Source organism: Pongo abelii, chromosome 1 (genome assembly GCF_028885655.2).
Source record: "Pongo abelii isolate AG06213 chromosome 1, NHGRI_mPonAbe1-v2.0_pri, whole genome shotgun sequence".
NCBI lineage: Eukaryota > Metazoa > Chordata > Mammalia > Primates > Hominidae > Pongo > Pongo abelii.
In genome coordinates this window covers 194,590,947-194,608,436 of record NC_071985.2, presented here as the reverse complement: position 1 = coordinate 194,608,436, position 17,490 = coordinate 194,590,947, and the positions used below count along the sequence as shown (strand labels likewise).

General features: G+C 44.4%; 1 protein-coding gene across 1 annotated transcript in view; it reads right to left on the bottom strand.

Moving 5' to 3' along the window:
- Nucleotides 1-17,490, bottom strand: part of RHBDL2 (rhomboid like 2) — a 55,650-nt gene that overhangs the window by 21,105 nt on the left and 17,055 nt on the right. Inside the window, exons 2-4 of the mRNA XM_009252257.3 lie at nt 11,514-11,884; nt 8,431-8,579; nt 4,263-4,375 (exon numbers count right to left, since the gene is read on the bottom strand). Of these exons, the coding sequence (XP_009250532.1) occupies nt 4,263-4,375; nt 8,431-8,579; nt 11,514-11,759 (508 nt within the window). The 5' untranslated portion in view covers nt 11,760-11,884. The remainder of the gene's footprint in view (nt 1-4,262; nt 4,376-8,430; nt 8,580-11,513; nt 11,885-17,490) is intronic.

The following is a 17,490-nucleotide window of genomic DNA, read 5'->3' as shown; positions in this document are numbered from 1 at the left end:
CCTATGTAGTTTTGGTGGAGGGATAGACATAGAGATTGATAGAATAAAAAGAACCCAGAATAGCCCCCACAAAACTATAGGCAACTGATTTTTTTATAATGGTGTAAAAGCAATTCAACAAAGGAGGAAAAATTCCTTTCAATGAATTATTCTAGCATAACTGGATATCTTCAGGCCAAACAAACAAAACAAACCTCAAACTCAAAATGGGTTGCATATTTAAAAGTAAAGGCCAGGTGCAGTGGCTCATGCCTGTAATCCCAGCACTTTGGGAGGCCGAGGTGGGCAGATCACCTGAGGTCAGGAGTTCGAGACCAGCCTGGCCAATATGGCGAAACTCCGTCTCTAATAAAAATACAAAAATTAGCCAGGCATGGTGGTGGGCGCCTGTAATCCCAGCTACTCAGGAGGCTGAGGCTGGAGAATTGCTTGAACCTGGGAGGTGGAGGTTGCAGTGAGCCGAGATTGCGCCATTGCACTTCAGCCTGGGCGACAAGAGCAGAACTCTGTCTCAAAATAAATAAATAAATAAAATTAAAGAAAAAAAAAGTAAAGCATAAGGCCTGGTGCAGTGGCTCATGCCTGTAATCCCAACACTTTAGGAGGCCAAGGCCGGAGGATCACTTGAGCGCAGGAGTTCCAGGCTGCAGGCTGCAGTAAGCTATGATTGTGTCACTGCATTCCAGCCTAGGCAACCAAGTGAGACCCTGTCTCTAAAAGTGAACAAACAAACAAATAAATAAATGTAAAGCATAAAGCTATAACTTTTAGAAGATAACATTGGAAAAAATCTTCAGGACCTAAGGTTCAGTGAAAGGTTTTTAAGACATAACCCCAAAAGTACCATTCATAAATGGAAAAATTGATGTTAGACTTCATCAAAATTTAAAATTCATGTTCTCTGAAAGACCTTGGTAAGAGGATAAAAAGACAAGCTACAGACTGGGTGAAAATATTAATAAACTACATATTCAGCTAAGGGCTAGCATCTAGAATACATAAAGAACCCTCAAAATTCAACAGTTTAAAAAAGTTAGAAAATGGGCAAAAAACATGAAGAGACATTTCACTAAAGAAGATAGATGACAGATAAGCACATAAAAAGATATTCAACAATGCAAGTCAGAATGTCCCTCCAAATTTGAAAAAAAAAAAAAAAAAGATATTCAACATCATTAGCCATTAGGGAAATGCAAATTAAGATCATGATCAGCTGGGTGCAGTGGCTCATGCCTGTAATCCCAGCACTTTGGGAGGCCGAGGCAGGTGGATCATCTGAGGTTAGGAGTTTGAGACCAGTTTGACCAACATGGAGAAACCTGTCTCTACTAAAAATACAAAATTAGCCAGATGTGGTGGTGCACACCTGTAATCCCAGCTACTCGGGAGGCTGAGGCAGGAGAATCACTTGAACCCGGGAGGTGGAGGTTGCTGTGAGCTGAGATTGCACCATTGCACTCCAGCCTAGGCAACAAGAGTGAAATTCCATCTCCAAAAAAAAAAACCATGATCATATTTCACTACCCACTTAGGAGTGAAATGGGAAAAGTTCCCTTGTCCCCCTCGCAGGGCGTGCGATGGGGATGTGGTTCGCTTCTTCAGTGCCCTGCTGCTCAAACCTCTGGGGGAGTATTCAGACGGGCAGGCTGTGGGGCTCTGACCCCACAGCAGTGTCTAGGGGTGAATTTACAGCTGAAGCCCCAGTGGGCATGTGTTACAGGGTACTCTTTTAGTTTAGCAGTCCGTAGGTAGCTTCTGTTAGTCAGCTCAATTATACTTGTGCCTTATCTCCAGGTCAGAGAGCTTTTTGTAATCCCAGGGTTCTTGCCTCGTGTACAGGAAGAATTGGATGGATCACACATGGCCTCGGAGAATGAGTACAAGGTTTTATTGAGTGGAAGTAGCTCTCAGCAGATGGGGTAGCCAGAAGGGGGATGGTTTTCCCCTGGAGTCAGGCCACTGGCAGCCCGGGATCTCCTCTGACTGCCCCAGCCAAACTCCACATCCTTCTGCTGGTCAGTGGCCTGCTGGTGTGCTGGTGTCTGTCCTGTCATCTTCTGTGGATGTGTTCCTCTCGACATCCAGCTGCTTGTGTGTCTGCGGACTAGGGTCTCAGGGTTTTTATAGGCACAGGATGGGGGCGTGGCAAGTCAGGATGGTATTGGAAAATGCAACATTTGGGCAGGAAAACGAAAATGTCTGTCCTCACCTAGTTCCATGGGCACAGGCCTGGGGGTGGAGCCCTAGCCAGGCACTATGCCCTTCTCTACCCAGCACTTCCCTTCCACCCTTCCATATCACGAGCACAGGTAAAATAAAAAATCATGACAACACCAAATGCTGAATCTGAATCATTTATGCATTGCTACAGTGAATGTAAAATGGGAGAGGCATTCTAGAAAACATTCTTTAAATGTTTAATATTTAAAGAATTCTCTTTAAAAATTCACCTGTAATCCCAGCACTTTGGGAGGCCAAGGTGGGCGAATCACAAGGTCAGGAGTTTGAGACCAGCCTGGCCAACATGGTGAAACCCCATCTCTACTAAAAATACAAAAATTAGCTGAGTGTGGTGGCAGACACCTGTAATCCCAGCTACTCAGGAGGCTGAGGCAGGAGAATCGTTTGAACCTGGGAAATGGAGGTTGCAGTGAGCCGAGATCGCACCATTGCACTCCAGCCTGGATGACAGGGTGAGACTCCGTCTCAAAATAAATAAATTAATGAATTAAATTAAATTAAATTAAAAAATAAAATATACCACTCTCATATGTTCCAACAACTGTGCCTTTGGACATTTATCCTAGAAAACTGAAAACTCTGTTCACAAAACCCCATACTTATGTTCATAAAAACATATACACAAGTGTTTGGAGTGGTGTTATTCCTAATAGCCAAAAACTGAAAACAACTCAGATAACCTTCAATGAGTGAATGGTTAAACAAGCAGTGCTATATCCATTTTATGGAATGAATACTGGGCAATAAAAAGGAATAAACTATTGACACGCGCAGCAACCTAGATGAATCCCCAGAGAATTATGCTGAGTGAAGAAAATCAATCCCACAAGGGTATATACTGCATTATTCCATTTATATAATATTCTTCAAATGACAAAATTATAGAAATGGAGAACAGATTAGTGGTTGCCAAAGGTAAAGGAGGGTGGGACAGAAGACAGTATAGCTATAAAAAGGCATCATAAGGGATCCATATGGTTTGAAAATATTTTGTACCCTGACTATATCAACATGGATATCCTAGTTGTGATACAGTACTAATGTTTTGCAAGATGTCACCATTGGGGATCGCTGGTTTAAAGGGTACATAAGACCTCTAGGCATTATTTCTAACAACTGCATGTAAATCTGTAATTATCTCAAAATTAAAAGTTTAATTTTTTAAAAAAATGTTTCCAATAAATAAACAAATGGATGGATGGGAGTTCTAATATTTTCTTCCCATGCCATAATGGATCATCTTAGGCACACCCAGATTTAGGGATCACTGACATATGCTGCTTGTACCTACCCAGTCTTAGAGCCCCTTTGGTTATTCTCTACATTCTCTTAAAGTTGTCTTTCTTAAATGCAAATCTGATCATGTTACTTCTCAAAATCATTAGTCTGACATATAAGAGCCTCCATGATCTGGCTTTAGACCTTTACTCAAATACATACCTGTACACCAAACTACTTGCAGTTTTCTTTATTCCTTTTCTTTTTTTTTTTGAGAGAGTCTCACTCTGTTGCCCAGGCTGGAGTGTGGAGTGCAGTGGCACAATCTTGGCTCACTGCAATCTCCGCCCCCTAGGTTCAAGTGATTCTGGTGCCTCAGCCCCCTGAGTAGCTGGGATTACAGGGGTGAGCCACCACCCCCAGCTAATTTTTGTATTTTTGGTAGAGACAGGGTTTCACCATATTGGCCAGGCTGGTCTCGAACTCCTGGCCTCATGCGATCCACCCACCTCAGCCTCCCAAAGTGCTGGGATGACAGGCGGAAGTGCCAGGCATACTTGCAATTTCAATTATGCAAAACCCTGTCTTGAGTGTGAGATACCTGAGGACAGGCACAATGACTTGTCTTTGCTTGCTGATAGTATCTCTTATTCAAGGATCTCTAAGGCTTAGTGTGTTCCCTAGCACATATTAGGAGTGCAGTAACCCTTGACTTAAAGAAGCCTACTATAAGTGTGTATTTCGTTTGCTTTTAATCCTAAGAGCCCAGAGGTATTGATTCCATGTTACTTCAGAACACTGACCTGCAATCACTCCTGCCAGGTACACCAGCCCCACACGGAGGCCTTTGTGGACCATTTCCAAGGGAATACCCAAAACAAGCTGCATACAAAGATTCCCCAAGATGTGCTGAACTCTGCAAAGACAAACAATAGTTGTCAAATGTTATGACTAAACCAAGCAGATATTTCCCTGCGAGATGAACAGATTTTCATGTGTTTTCTCTAGTTAAGGATTTGCTTAACTAGAATTCTATTTTCCAATTTTTCTTAGCAGACAACTTTTTTTCTTTTTCTTTTTGTGTGTGTGTGTGTGTGTGTGTGTGTGTGTGTGTGTATAACTTGCTGTGTCTCCCAGCCAGGAGTGCAGTGGTGCTATCTCTGCTCACCACAACCTCTGCCTCAAGAGTTCAAGTAATTCTCATGCCTCAGCCTCCCAAGTAGCTGGGACTACAGGCATGTGCCGCCACTCCTGGCTAATTTTTTTTTTCTTTTTTTTTGAGACGAAGTCTCTCTCTGTCGCCCAGGCTGGAGTGCAATGGCGTGATCTTGGCTCACTGCAATCTTCGCCTCCCGGGTTCAAGTGATTCTCCTGCTTCAGCCTCCCTAGTAGCTGAGATTACAGGTGCCTGCAACCATACCCAGCTAATTTCTTTTTTTTTTAACAGAGTTTTGCTCTTGTTGCCCAGGCTGCAGTGCAATGGCATGATCTCAGCTCACTGCAACCTCCGCCTTCCGAGTTCAAGCGATTCTCCTGCCTCAGCCTCCTGAATAGCTGTGATTACAAGCATATGCCACCACGCCTGGCTAATTTTGTATTTTTAGTAGAGACAGGGTTTCTCCATGTTGGTCAGGCTGGTCTCAAACTCCTGACCTCAGATGATCTACCTGCCTCGGCCTCCCAAAGACTGGGATTACAGTAGTAAGCCACTGTGCCCGGCCTAATTTTTGTATTTTTAGTAGAGATGGGGTTTCACCATGTTGGTCAGGCTGGTCTCGAACTCCTGACCTCATTGATCCACCCACCTTGGCCTCCCAAAGTGCTGGGATTACATGCATGAGCCACCGCGTCTGGCCTTTTTTTTTTTTTTTTTTTTTTTTTTTTTGAGACAGGGTTTCACTCCCTTCACCCAAGCTAGAGTGCAGTGTCTCGATTTCGACTCGCTACATTTCCATCTCCTGGGCCTGAGGATTCCTTAATCGTCCCACCTCAGCCTCCCCAGTAGCTGGGACTACAGGCACACACCCTGTGCAGATCTAATTTTTTATTCTATTTTATTTTTTGCACAGATGGGGGTTTCACCATGTCACCCAGGCTGGTCTTGAACTCCTAGGCTCAAGCAATCCACCCACCTCAGCCCCACAAAGTGCTGGGATTACAGGTGTGAGCCACTGCTCCTGGCCACAAATTCTTTTTAAGTGCCTTACTATGTGTTAGGCACATTGAAAATTATAGCCATTGTCTCATTTAATCACAACAACCTTATGAGGTAGGTACTATTCATATTACTCCATTTTACACCTGAGGAAACTAAAGAACAAGGAAGCTAAGTAACTACCATATGCCATATATGTGTGTGCGTGTGTGTGTGTGTATATATATATTTTTTTTCTTTTTTTTTTTTTTGAGACAGAGTCTCACTCTGTCACCCAGGCTGGAGTGCAGTGGCACAATCTCGGCTCACTGCAACCTCCGCCTCCTGGGTTCAAACGATTCTCCTGCCTCAGCTTCCCAAGTAGCTGGGATGACAGGTACCTGCCACCAGGCCCAGCTAATTTTTGTTATTTTTACTAGAGACAGGGTTTCACCATGTTGGCTAGCCTGGTCTCAAACTCCTGACCTCAGATGATCCACCCACCTCAGCTTCCCAAAGTGCTGGGATCACAGGCATGAACCACTGCACCCAGCCTACTATATACTATAATACTATACTGCCTTACATTGCTATTTAACTGACATGTTCCTTCTTATCATCTTAAAGTTCTTGTGTGCAGGAGCCATGTTTGCTCAGAACATACCTGTTAAATGGAAACTGAGCAATTGGTGATTTTGCCCCTGATTTGTCAAGCCTCTGAGCCATGTGTCCTGATGCCTATTTAACCACCAAGCAAAAGTGTCATCCTTTCTATTTTATTTTATTTTTTATTTATTTTTAACTTTTTTTTTTCGAGAGACACTCTTCTATGTTGCCCAGGCTGGTCTCAGACTCCTGGACTCAAAGTGATCCTCCTTCGTCAGCCTCCCAAGTAGCTGGGACTGCAGGCACACACCACCACACCCCAGCTATGAGTCGTTTTCAAGTCCGGGGTTGGGTAGACTGCACAGACAAGGTTGGCCCCACCTGAGACCACAAGAGTCCACTGGATAGGTGGGGCCAACAGGAAGCTGCTCGCTGTCTGCAGTGGGCATGGTGGATCATGGATGTTGAGTGAGTTCATGAAAGGCCATCAGCATTTAAGAAACTATAAGCGGCCGGGCACAGTGGCTCACGCCTGTAATCCCAGCACTTTGGGAGGCCAAGGCAGGCGGATCACAAGGTCAGGAGATTGAGACCATCCCGGCCACCATGGTGAAACCCCGTCTCTACTAAAAATACAAAAATTAGCTGGGCATGGTGGCATATGCCTGTAATCCCAGCTACTCGGGAGGCTAAGGCAGGAGAATGGCTTAAACCAGGGAGCCAGAGGTTGCAGTGAGCCAAGATCGCGCAACCGCACTCCAGCCTGGCGACAGAGCTAGACTCCATCTCAAAAAAAAAAAAGAAAGAAACTATAGGCAAAACTAAATGGCGGGCACTGCATCTCCTATTACCAGTATTATTCCAGATGGATAACAGTATCACACACTCATCAATATGTTCATGAACTAAATTTATTTTATTTTTGAGACAGAGTCTCACTCTGTCACCTACTCTAGAGTGCAGTGGCATGATCTCAGCTCACTGCAACCTCCGCCTCCTGGGTTCAAGCAATTTTATTATCTCAGCCTCCTGAGTAGCTGAGATTACAAGCGCACGCCACCACACCCAGCTAGTTTTTGTATTTTTAGTAGAGATGGGGTTTTACCATATTGGTCATGCTTGTCTTGAACTCCTGACCTCAGGTGATCTACCCACCTTGGCCTCCCAAAGTGCTGGGATTACAGGTGTGAGCCACTGTGCCCGGCCATGAACTAAATTTTGTTTGATGTATGGTGGTAGAGGAGGAGACTGGTGATTCAGAACCACCATTTTCATAGCCTAAAGAGTATATTTAACAACATTAGACAACTAGGGGAACATGTTTTTGGTTTTGCAATGATTTGATCTCTTCTCATTAATATTCCTAAATAAATACCAATATCGGGCAGTTATAATGCAATATAAAGTATACTGGCCTTAAGGGCACAGTGGCTCACGCCTGTAATCCCAGCACTTTGGGAGGCCGAGGTGGATGGATCAGCTGAGGTCAGAGTTCGAGACTAGCCTAGCCTAGCCAACACGGTGAAACCTCATCTCTACTAAAAGTATAAAAATTAGCCCAGCCTGGTGGTGGGTGCCTATAATCCCAGCTACTCAGGAGGCTGAGGCAGGAGAATCGCTTCAACCCAGGAGGCGGAGGTTGCAGTGAGCCAAGATCACTCCACTGCACTCCAGCCTGGCGACAAGAGCGAGACTCTGTCTCAAAAAAAAAAAAAGTAAAAAAGTATACTGGCCTTAGAGTTAGCACTAGTGGGCTGAGGTCCTAGCTCTGCAACTTAGCTGTGTGACTTGGAGCAAGTGACTACACCTTTTTTATTTTGAGATGGAGTCTCACTCTTGTCCCCCAGCCTGGAGTGCAGTGGCGCGATCTCGGCTTACTGCAACCTCCACCTCCCAGGTTCAAGCAATTCTCCTGCCTCAGCCTTCCAGGACTACAGGTATGCACCACCATGCCTGGCTAATTTTTTTATTTTTAGTAGAGATGGGGTTTCACTATATCAGCCAAGCTGGTCTTGAATTCCTGACCTTACGTTATCTGCCCACCTCAGCCTCCATGACTACATCTTCTGAGCCTCAGACATTAAACAGTGGGAGCAATACCTACCCCTTAGGGTTGCTGTGAAGATTATGGACACAAAAGTCCCTTATCAATAATAAAGCACTCAACAAATGTTAGAGGTTACAATGATATAATCACCTCTGATGCCAGGGGCTTAACTGTCATTGCTTACCCAGCATGTACCAGCATGTATGAGATAAACCTCCAGGCTTCCTCCCTCTTCTCAGGACTGTAGATAAAGGGACTCTCCAAGATGCCTGTGTCCAAGGTGATCCACTGTTTCTGAGGCTTCCACACAGCATAGTAAATAAACACTGCCAGCTGACAGAGGGAGCAGACACGAGTGTTAACCACACCTTCTCCAGAGAGGGGCCCCATCCAAGCCCGTGGGCAGTAACTGTTTCAGATGATTCAGCTCTCAAGTGGGCCACACCATAGTGCCAGAAGGTGACATGAAATACACTTCTTCACCATCCCCCGCTGTGATGGTTTCCACCATACCCCACTTCTTCCAATGGTTGGGAGCAGTGCTAGCTCACATTGTAAGGAGGACTTTCTGAACCCCTTTTGCCCTGCTCTTGGACACCCTGCTCTCTGGCACTACGTTCTCTACTACCCTCTCCCTCTTAAATACCCACTGCCCTCATCGTCGCACCAACTGATCTTTCATTTACAACTTGCTATGAAAGTAGGTCAATGCTGGCTTCCGAATAATAGAGCAGGGAAAGGGAAAAATAGTCACTTGCCAGGGGAGAGACCTGGCAAACCCTGCCTTAACCAAGGGATGGAGTTGAATGTCCCAGTGATGCCATGTGAAGTCCTCAACTTTCTGAGGCTATGTGATGGCAAGGGCCCTTCACCTCTGTGGTATTCTTCTCCCAAACTCATAACTCCAATTAAATCACGAGAAAAGCATCAGTCAAACGCCAGCTGGGGAACATTCTACAGGATCCCTAGCCAGTCCCCCTCAAGACTATCAGAGTCATGAAAAACAAAGACTGAGAAGCTGCCATAGATCAAAGGAGACTGGGTAGACATGGCAGCTAAATGGAGTGGGTACCAGAGGAACAGAAAGAGGACATTAATGGAGAAACTGGTAAAAATCCAGGTAAATCTGGAGTTCAGTTAGGAATATGCCAATGTCAGTTTCTTAGTTTTGACAAATGTACTATGGGGCCAGGTGCAGTGGCTCATGCCTATAATCCCAGCCCTTTGGGAGGCGGAGGCAGGTGGATCATCTGAGCTCAGGAGTTCAAGACCAGCCTAGCCAACATGGCAAAACCACGTCTCTACTAAAAATACAAAAAAAAAAAAAAAAACTAGCCAGGCGTGGTGGTGCACACCTGTAATCCCAGCTACTTGGGAGGCTGAGTCAGGAGAATCGCTTGACCCTGGATGGCGGAGGTTGCAGTGAGCTGAAATCACGCCACTGGCACTCCAGCCTGGGCAACAGAGTGACTCCATCTCAAAAAAAAAAAAAAAAAATACTATGGAAATGTAATGTACTGTATACAGAGATTATCCTGGGTTTGAAAAAAAAGGAAAAAAATGCAATGTACTATGGAAATGTAGGATATAAACAATGGGAGAAACTGGGTGAGGGGCATACAGGAATGTTCTGTTCTATCTTTACAATATCTCTATAGAAGTAAAATTATTCCAAAATTAAAATTTTTAATTTAAAAATTGGTCTTTCTGTGAGAGGCAGGTATCTCAGCACCTGCTCCATGAGCCTCCTATGGCAAACTGCCCTCCTCCATAGCACTCATTGCCTAGGCAACTGTGATTTGTACCACGATACCTTATCTCATTCTTCCCCATTCACCTGGAGAAGACACACACACAGCTGATTGGAACACAAGACAACCCATAGGCCGGAAGGATAACAGGAAGGAGAAGCAGAAAAAACAGATACAGATGTCTCAGATCCGGACGACTTCCCAGTTGCAAGCAGTCTCACAATAAAATCCTGTGAAAAAAATTAGAACTGTGCCCCTTCAACCTAAACAGACTTGACCACAGCATCTCCTGGGATGCTTACACCTTAGCCTTACCTTTATCTGAGCCATAAGAGGCTTGGTTCCTGCAACAGTTAATTTTATGTGTCAACTTAGTTAGGCTATGCTACCCAGAATTTGCTTAAACATTATCCTAGGTGTTTTTGTGAGGGTATGGTTTATACTAATATTTAAGTCAGTAGTCTTTGAGAAAAGCCGATTTCCCACCATACTATGGGTGAGCCTTGTCTAATCAGTTGAAGGCCTTGCTTGTGAAAAGACTGTCCTCTGTTAGGAAAAGGGAATTCTGCCAGCAGAACTCTATCTTTGGACTTGAATGGCAAGTCTTCCCTGGGCCTCTAGCCTGCCAGCCTTCCCTGAAGATTTTGGACTTGCCAAGTCTCCATAATCATTTGAGCTAATTCCTTAAAATAAATATTAACCTCTCTTCCCCCAGGACACACGCACCTATTGATTCTGTTTTTCTGAAGAACTCTTGACTAATACAGTTTGTGATAAGGAAGCTGAGGCATCAGTGCATCAGTGGGAACTAAAAGGGTTACATTAGGAACTTCCTAATGCCCCTGAAGTCACACTTCACAGGCAGCCATGGTTGGCCAATTCCTTTATAAGACATCAGGTGTGGGGGAAAAAACTAGGTGCCACAAGGTACAGGGGAGCCTCATCCTGGCCCAGTGACTATGATGTGACCTTGGGATAGTCATCCCACCTCTCTGAGCCTTGCAGTCTTTTCTAGAAAACAAGAGGACTGACTAGATCAGAGCCTGAAAACACACCACATGCTGCCTGAAGTAGACGTTGTTAAAGGATCCCGTTTTTTTCCTACTGAAATTCAGAAGAATTCTATAACACTTCTAAACCTGGGGTCCCAGAAAGGCCTTACCAACCAGCCTAAATCGGTTCATGAGAGAAAGCCCTTGTGCAACCCCAGAATGATTTGCTTCCTAAAGACCTCACAACTAAAATGAAAGGAAGCCACTGAAATTGCAGCCACAGCTGGGCAGATTTATCTGACAAATGAAACTCCACCCTGGGTTGGCAGTGACTGTGAGTACAGGGAAAGCCTCAAAGGCAGCTGTGGGGAGAGCAGAGGCAGAGGTGAGGTTTGTGCTGTCCCCATCCCCGCCGAGCTCTCTCCCATGTTCCCAGTCTCTTCTCTACATCTAGATCTGACCCCTAGTTTGTTTGCAACTTCCCCGTGCCACTTACCCCAGTGCCCACCCCGCTCCCCATTCACCTCGGCCAGGCTGATGGAGATGATGAACACGGGGGGCGGGAAGCAGTTAGCTCTCTCCAAGTATGTTCCTCGGGACTTTTCGGGCAGCATCCATTTTGAGACGATCCTGTGGACCTTTTTACTCTTGGCACGATCTTTACCTCCCCCATCCTCTCTCATTTTCTCCTCTTCCTCCAGCTCTTCTTTCATCTCTCTCCCCATATTCAGATTCATGCTCTCCATCTCCAGATCATGAACAGCAGCCATTGTCCTGGGTCCTCCCTCCTCCCCAGAGGGACATGAATCCCAGGGAACAGCAGGTGGCCCTAGGTCCTCAGGCTGCAGCTCTTCCCTGGGCTGTCTGGCGCAACCACTGCTTTCCAAGGCCTTTCCTGTATGTGAAGAGAAGACAGCTGAAGATGATCAAAATGATCTAAACCTCCTAAATAGCCCAAAATAAAGTTTTCTCTGTAATTGTTTTAAAAACAGCCAGATGACTGAGATTAAAACACAGCTCTACCACGTACCAGCCGTAAGTTAACATCAGATAAATCACTTAATTAAATTCTCCAAGCCTCAAATTACATATTTCTTAAATTGTGGTGAAATATACATAACATAAAATTTACCATTTTCGCCATTTTATATATATATATATATATATATATTTTTTTTTTTTTTTTTTTTTTGAGGTGGAGTCATCTTGCTCTTTTGCCCAGGCTGGAGTGCAATGGCGAGATCTCAGCTCACTGCAACCTCCGCCTCCCGGGTTCAAGCAATTCTTCTGCTTCACCCTCCCTGGCTAATGTTTGTATTTTTAGTAGAGACGGGGTTTCACCATGTTGGCCAGGCTGGTCTCGAAATCCTGACCTGAAGCGATTCACCCGCCTAGGCCTCCCAAAGTGCTGGGATTACAGGCATGAGCCACCGAACCCGGCCCTGTTTTTAACCATTTAAAGTGTACAATTGAGTGACACTGAGTACATTTGCAATGTTGTGCAGCCATCACCACTAGTTCCAAAATTTTTTCACCACAAACAAAAACCGCATACCCATACCCATTAAGCAGTTAATTCCTATTCTCCTCTTACCATAGTCCCTGGCAATGACTAATCTGCTTTCTGTGTCTATGGATTGACCTATTCTGGATATTTCACATAAATGAAATCATACAATACATATGTACCATCCAGTAGGTGGCCTTTTGTGGTTGGCTTCCTTCACATGTTTTCTTTTCTTTTCTTTTTTTTTGAGATGTAGTCTCGCTCTGTCGCCCAGGCTGGAGTCCAGTGGTGCGATCTCGGCTCACTGGAACCTCTGCCTCCCAGGTTCAAGCGGTTCTCCTGCCTCAGCCTCCCAAGTAGCTGGGATTACGGGCGCCCGGCACCACGCCCAGAAAATTTTTGTATTTTTATATTTTTAGTAGAGACGGGGTTTCACCATGTTGGCCAGGCTGGTCTCAAACTCCCAACCTCAAGTGATCCACCTGCCTCGGCCTCCCAAAGTGCTGGGATTACAGGCATGAGCCATTACACCTGGCCTAGAATTTCCTTTTTTTAATGGCTGAATGCTATTGCGTTGTACAGACATGCCACATTTTGTTTATCCACTTGTCTGTTTATGGACATTTGGGTTGTTTCCACCTTTTCACTATTGTGAATGAACATCCCTGTACAAGTTTTCTCTTTTTTTTTTTTTTGAGAAGGAGTCTCGCTCTGTCGCCCAGGCTGGAGTGCAGTGGTGCGATCTCAGCTCACTGCAACCTCTGCGTCCCGGGTTCACACCATTCTCCTGCCTCAGCCTCCTGAGTTGCTGGGACTACAGGTGCCCGCCACCACACCTGGCTAATTTTTTTCTTTCTTTTTTTTTTTTTTTTTGTATTTTTAGTAGAGACGGGGTTTCACCATGTTAGCCAGGATGGTCTCAATCTCCTGACCTCGTGATCCACCCACCTCGGCCTCCCAAAGTGCTGGGATTACAGGCATGAGCCACCGCACCTGGCACAAGTTTTCTTTAAACATCTGTTTCCAGTTTGAGGGGGAGCATATACCTATGACTGGAATTGCTGGGTCATATGGTAATTAATTCTATGTTTAACTTATTGGGAAACCCTCAGATTCCATTTTAAACTGGGGATAATGATAGCACTTGCCTCATAACGTTGCTGGGAAGCTTACTTGAGATAATGCATGTAAAGCACTTAAAACAGTATCTGGGCCGGGTGTGGTGGCTTACGCCTGTAATCCCATCACTTGAGGTCAGGAGTTTCAGACCAGACTGGCCAACCTGGTGAAACCCCATCTCTACTAAAAATACAAAAATTAGCTGGGCACAGTGGCACGTGCCTGTACTTCCAGCTGAAGGAAGGTTGAAGCAGGAGAATCGCTTGAACCTGGGAGGCAGAGGTTACAGTGAGCCAAATTCATGCCACTGCACTCCAGACTGGGTGACGGAGCAAGACTCTGCCTCGAAAAAAAAAAAAAAGAACAGTATCTGGCACGTAGTAAACACCCTATAATTATTAGTTGTTATTGGCTATGGATGGATGAATGAGTTTTAGATGGATGGATGGATAGATGGAAGGGATGGAGCTGAGCCTGGGGCCTGTTTTCACACTGCATGTTACTGGAAATCAGATCAAATTCAATTGATTTTCAAATGAAACTCATTAGGCAAGTTTTCACATTAGAATAGGTTATATTCAATAAATTGAGGCAGAGACATCTTATTTTTCTTTTCCCCAACAAATTTTCTGAAAATAAAAGCTTTTTCTCTCCTCTGCATTTTTTACCCACCCACTCACCCGCCTCCCAGAGTCAGACATTCAGTCCATAGATATAACTCTTTTATTAATTTCCCTTGAAGACTGATGATTTTTTTCTACTTTTTGCCACATCTCATAATTGAAAAAACTACAATGTGGATATAAGATCATCAGCTTTTAACCACAAATATTAAAGCATTTTAAAAATAAGTTCGATTAGGGACAGTTCACATTGTATAAATCGGCCTTTTTGTAAATCTAAATATCATACATAATCATTTTATGAGGAAATAAAATGTCACATTGTTAACAATACAACTGTATAAAAGGAGCTACAAAAATAAGGATTACATTTGCCCTTATCTTGGGATTTCAACAGTTCCAGAAATTTTACAACTTCAAGACCACCATTTTAAGTATGTTAGTGCCTAAATACATTTCCTGTGCTGCAAAGATAGTTGACCCAATTGGTTTAGCCAAAACTCATTGCATGTCTGCTTTCTGCCTTGCCTTGTAAAGTAGACATGTAGTTCTAGCTACTTTAGGCTCTAGCACCAAATGAGCACATTGGTAGCAATTAGAAACATTTGGGGTTTTTTTATTTAATTTTTTTGAGACAAGATCTCTCTCTGTCACCCAGGCTGGAATGCAGTGGCAGGATCATGGCTCATTGCAGCCTCTATCTCCCAGGCTCAAGTGAGCCTCCCACCTCAGCCTCCCAATTAGCTGGGACTGCAAGCACACACACCACCATACCCAGCTATTTTTTTTTTCTTTGTTGAGATGGGGTCTTCCTGTGTTACCCAGACTGGTCTCAAACTCCTGGGCTCAAGCGATCCTCCCGCCTCAGCCTCCCAAAGTGCTGGGATTACAAGTGTGAGCCACTGCATTTTGGTTTTACCTCTCTTCTCAGTCAATTACTATCATCCTCCAACTTCTATACCTCTCCACCCTGTTTCATGAGAACAGGGGCCTCTCTCTGATTTATCTTATCTCCAATACCTGGTGCTATAATGCTCACAGGTACTCCTTCCAGTCTCTGACATTTCCTCATCTCTCCTACTCACATTTATCTTCTGCCCCACTCCTGAATTTCTAAGGAAATATTACCTATTAGATTGGTAATGATGAAAAAGACTTAGGCCGAGCGCAGTGGCTCATGCCTGTAATACCAGCACTTTGGCAGGCTGAGGTCGGTGGATCACCTGAGGTCAGGAGTTCAAGACCAGCCTGGCCAATATGGTGAAACCCGTCTCCATTAAAAACACAAAAATTAGCTGGGCATGGTAGCAAGCACCTGTAATCCCAGCTACTCATGAGGCTGAGGCAGGAGAATCACTTGAAACCAGGAGGTGGAGGTTTCAATGAGCTGAGATCGTGCCATTGCACTAAACCCTGGGCAACAAGAGTGAAACTCCATCTCAAAAAAAAAGAAAAAAAAAAAAAAGACTGATAATATCCCATATTTATGAGGTGTGTGGCAATGGGTGCAATGTATGAGGTGTAAATTAACGCAGCCTTTTGGAAGGCAATTGGCCAATGTGTATAAACTATTAAAAGCATATACCTTTCAACAGAACCATCCAACTTCTAGAAATCCACCCTTCAAAGGTATTTGAGCACATACACAATGGTATATTACAAGGATATTCATGCAGAAGTATTCATAGCCGTGAAGAATTATAAACAACCTGGATGGACTTCAGCGGGGTTGCTGTATTTTCTAACAGTTCTAATTCATGGGTAGTTCTTCCTTACACTGCTGGAATCTATTCACCAGCTCCTGGGTCCAAGGTTTCCCTCCCTGGAGCCTCACAAAGCAAATCTAATCGAAGGTCATGTTGTCATTAATTTTGTCCTTCCTTGGGCGTGTCCTGTATATAAACTCCACGGGCTCTATAGGTCAAACTTGGGATACAGCATCCAGAAACACACATCAGATTACCAGAATTTTTGGAAGCCCAATTGAATGGAGCAGGAGTCTCAAAACAAAATAATGATTACAACACATTCTAGTCTCAAAGAAATATTCAAGCATCAACAGCCGTCCATTCATTTACTTGGCACTCGAGCACTCACTGGGTGTCATTCACTGGGTGGAGATTTACTGCACTGACTCTGCTTTCTTACTCACTAAGCAAACCTCCTACCTCTTATCTGCAGCAAGTTGCTGCCCACTCTTTTTTGAAAGGCCTCGCATACACAGATCAAAACTGGGTGGCACTGCTGTGAGAAGTTCTCATCCTACAGGTAGGGAACAACTGAGTAGATTGTTAGAATGTCTCCAGCCTTCTGGTTAAAAATGGAAATGTTCCCTATGCACACCAAGAACCAAAACCCTTTCACGGGTTCTAAGGATTGGGGAGGGAGAGAAAAGAACCAAAACCCTTTCCTTCATAGTTGGCAAGTATTCTTTAAAAAAAAAAAAAAAAAAAGTTTTCAAACTTTATTATTATTATTATTTTGAAATAATGGCCCCCCCATGTTGTCCAGGCTAATCTCAAACCCTTGAATTGAAGGGATCCTCCCTGCTTGACCTCTCAAAGCACTGAGATTACAGGTGTGAGAGAGGCTGTAATCCACAAGTATTCTCAAGAGGAAATGTAGAAAGATCCCACCTGGCCACAAGTACGCTTAAAAGGAAACACAATGCTGGGCGCAGTGGCTCACACCTGTAATCCCAGCACTTTGGGAGGCCAAGGCAGGCAGATCACAAGGTCAGGAGATCAAGACCATCCTGGCTAACACAGTGAAACCCCGTCTCTACTAAAAATACAAAAAATTCGCCAGGCATGGTGGTGGGCACCTGTAGTCCCAGCTACTCGGGAGGCTGAAGCAGGAGAATGGTGTGAACCAGGGAGGCGGAGCTTGCAGTGAGCCGAGATCAAGCCACTGCACTCCAGCCTGGGCGACAGAGCGAGACTCCGTCTCAAAAAAAAAAAAACAAGGAAACACAGAAGGAACTTCCCTACTTCCTGACTTTGCCTGGAATAAGCATTACTTGTTAACAATCACAGAGCCAAAGACTTGTGTTGGCCAAAGACTTGAAAGGGGAAGACTGTGCTCATTTACTCAGGACAGTTGACTACCTTAAAAAAAAAAAAAAAAAACCTGTTGAAAAGAGATTTCTTTTTTCTTTTTTTTTTTGAGATGAAGTTTTGCTCTTGTTGCCCAGGCTGGAGTGCAAAGGTGTGATCTCGGCTCACCACAACCTCCACCTCCCAGGTTCAAGCA